Raw genomic sequence first — 3,283 nt, forward strand, 5'->3', positions numbered from 1 at the left:
GGTTGTACGAGGGGGTTTGCACAAGGGGTTTGCACGGGGGGGTTGCACGGGGGGGTTGCACAAGGGGTTCGCACAAGGGTTTACGTGAGGGGTTGCACGCGGATTTGCACAAGGGGGTCGCACAAGGGGGGTTGCACGGGGGGCGCGTGACAGGTTGCACGATGGTTTAAACGGGGGGTTTGCACGGGGAGGTTGCACAAGGGGGGGTTGCACGGGGGGGGGTTGCACGAGGGGGTTTGCCCAGAGGGTTTGCACGAGGGGGTCTGCACAAGGGGGGTTGCATGACAGGTCGCACGAGGGGGTTTGCACGCGGGTTCACTCAAGGGGTTTGCACGAGGGTTTACGTGAGGGGTTTGCACGGGGGGGTTGCACGGGGGGGTTTGCACAAGGGGGGTTGCACGAGGGGGGTGCATGACAGGTTGCACGGGGGTTTTGCGCGGGGGTTTTGCACGGGGGGTTGCACAAGGGGGTTTGCACAAGGGGGTTGCACAGGGGGATTTGCACGGGGGGGGTGTACGAGGGGGTTTGCACAAGGGTTTGTACAGGGGGGGGTTGCACGGGGGGTTGCACAAGGGGTTCGCACGAGGGTTTACGTGAGGGGTTGCACGTGGATTTGCACAAGGGGGTTGCACGGGGGGGGGGGGCGCATGACAGGTTGCACGATGGTCTAAATGGGGGGGTCGCACGGGGGGGTTACACGGGGGGGGTTGCACGAGGGGGTTGCACGGGGGGGTTGCACGGGGGGGGTCGCACGGGGGGTTACACGGGGGGGGTTGCACAAGGGGTTTGCACGAGGGGGTTACACGAGGGGATGCACGAGGGTCCCCACCCCCTCCCCCTCCCCGCTCCCCCCCCCGCCCCTTGCACGCCCCCCCCCCGCCCCAAGCGCCCCTCGCACGCCCCCCCCCCGCCCCAAGCGCCCCTCCCCCACCTTCCACCTCGAAGTCCCCGGCGGCGGCGGCCGAGCCCCCCGGCTGCCCGCGGGCGCAGGCCAGGAGCCCCCCCAGGGCCAGCAGCGCCCCGGGGCCCGCCATGGCGGGGGGGCCGCTCCGCGCGCTCCTGCCCCCCGCCCCGCCCGCGCCCGCTGATAAGGCCGGGCCCGCCCCTCCCCCTCCCCTCCCCTCCCCCCCCCCCCCCGGGGGGGACCCAGGCGTTTGGGCGGGGCCCTGGCCCGGAGCCAGCCCCCCCCCCCTCCCCCCCACCCCCGGTCTGGGGGGGGCAGATAAGGCCCGGGGGGGGGGGGGGGAGGGATGTTGATGGGGCTGGGGGGAGGGGCGGCCTGGGTCCTCGCGGGGACACCCCTCCCCCCCCCCCCCCGCGACCCCCAGAGACGAGGCACAGGCGGGGGGGGGAGGGGAGCGGGCTTTAATGGGCCACAGGCGGCACGGGGAGCAACTGGGGGGCACTGGGGGATACTGGGAGGGCGGTGGGGGATACTGGGAGCAACTGGGAGGTACGGGGGGAGCACCAGGGGATACTGGCAGCAACTGGGGGGCACTGGGGGATACTGGGAGGCACTGGGAGGGCGGTGGGGGATACTGGGAGCAACTGGGAGGTACTGGGGGAGCACCAGGGGATACTGGCAGCAACTGGGGGGCACTGGGGGATACTGTGGCGATACTGGGAGGGCACTGGAAGCTACTGGGAGCAACTAGGGAAGCACTAAGGGATACTGGGAGCAACTGGGGGGGCACTGGGGGATACTGTGGCGATACTGGGAGGGCACTGGGAGCTACTGGGAGCAACTGGGGGGTACTGGGAGGCAGCGGGGGAGCACTAGGGGATACTGGAGGCAACTGAGAGGGCACTGGGAGATATTGGGGGATACTGGGGGACACTGGGAGCTACTGGGAGGCACTGGGGAAGCACTGGGGGATACTGGGAGCAACTGGGGGAGCGCTAGGGGATACTGGGAGCAACTGGGGGAGCGCTAGGGGATACTGGCAGCAACTGGGGGATACTGAGAGCTACTGGGGGGGCACTGGGGGATACTGGGAGCAACTGGGGGAGCACTAGGAGATACTGGGAGCTACTGGGGGATACTGGGAGCAACTGGGGGAGCGCTAGGGGATACTGGGAGCAACTGGAGTGGTACTGGGCGATACTGGGAGCAGCTGGGGGGCCCTGGGATCACGGGGGGCCCCGCCCCCCCCGCCGCCCCTCCAGGATCAGCCGCGACTGGCGCTTGATGGCGGCGCGGGACGGGGGGGCCGCGGCGGGGGGGGCGGCTCCTTCCTCTGCGGGGACCCAGCGTGAGCCCCACGGCCGCCCCACACCTGCCCCACGGCCCCCGTGGCCCTCAGACCCCCCCCAGGCCCCTATAGCCCCCCCATGATAGCCCAGCCCCCATAGCCCCCTATACCCCCCCACGGCCCCTATAGCCCCCAGCCCCCCATAGCCCCCCCCCAGCCCCCCACGACCCCTATAGTCCCCCATAGCCCCCTATACGCCCCCAGCCCCCCATGGCCCCTATAGCCCCCAGGCCCCCCATAGCCCCCCCCAGCCCCCCATGATAGCCCAGCCCCCATAGCCCCCTATACCCCCCCAGCCCCCCATGGCCCCTATAGCCCCCAGCCCCCCATAGCCCCCCAGCCCCCCATAGCCCCTATAGCCCCCAGCCCCCCATACCCCCCCACCCCCCCATGGCCCCCAGCCCCCCCTCACCGTCGGAGCTGTGGGGCAGGGCCGTGGGGTGCTCAGGGGCCGGGTGGCTGTGCTGCAGCAGGGACTCCGGCTGGGGGGGCCGGGGGGGGACCCCGAAATGGGTCAGGACCCCCCCAGACCAGCGCAGGGACCCCCCCAGGAGCCCCCAGAGGGGCTCAGGGCCCCCCCCCAAGCCCCCCAGCTGGGGTCAGGGCCCCCCCAAGCCCCCCCCCCCCCCGGTGCCCACCTGGTGTGGGGTGCTGGGGGGGGGGCGCTGGGCCTGGGGGGGCCCCCGCAGCCCCCCCTGCAGCGCTGCCAGCCGGGCCCGGGTCTGCGCCAGCAGCTGGGGCAGCGTCTGGGGGTCCCCCGGGGGGGGCTGCGGCTGCCCCCCCCCCGTCCTCCTGCCGGGGGAAACTGAGGCACGGCCACACCCTCCCACCGCCTCCTGCCCCACGGCGACACGGGCCCCCTGCCCCATGGGGACACACGTGTCCGTCCCCCCCCCCCCCCGGCACCCAGGTCTCCCGCCCCATGGAGAGCCAGGTGTCCTGCCCCACGGGGACCCGCACGTCCTGCCCCATGGGGACCCAGGCCTCCTGCCCCCCAGCACCCTGCCCCACGGGGCCCCAGGTATCCTGCT

General features: G+C 72.4%; 1 protein-coding gene across 1 annotated transcript in view; it reads left to right on the forward strand.

The window, feature by feature from the left end:
• The window catches only part of LOC142421254 (adhesion G protein-coupled receptor L1-like), a 20,938-nt gene extending 19,850 nt beyond the window's left edge, over window positions 1–1,088 (forward strand). The window contains exon 10 of the mRNA XM_075525824.1: window positions 918–1,088. Coding sequence (XP_075381939.1) covers window positions 918–1,088 — 171 coding nt within the window. The remainder of the gene's footprint in view (window positions 1–917) is intronic.
• The last annotated feature ends 2,195 nt before the right edge of the window (window positions 1,089–3,283 follow it).

This window comes from Mycteria americana, chromosome 28 (assembly GCF_035582795.1).
Source record: "Mycteria americana isolate JAX WOST 10 ecotype Jacksonville Zoo and Gardens chromosome 28, USCA_MyAme_1.0, whole genome shotgun sequence".
Taxonomy (NCBI): Eukaryota; Metazoa; Chordata; class Aves; order Ciconiiformes; family Ciconiidae; genus Mycteria; species Mycteria americana.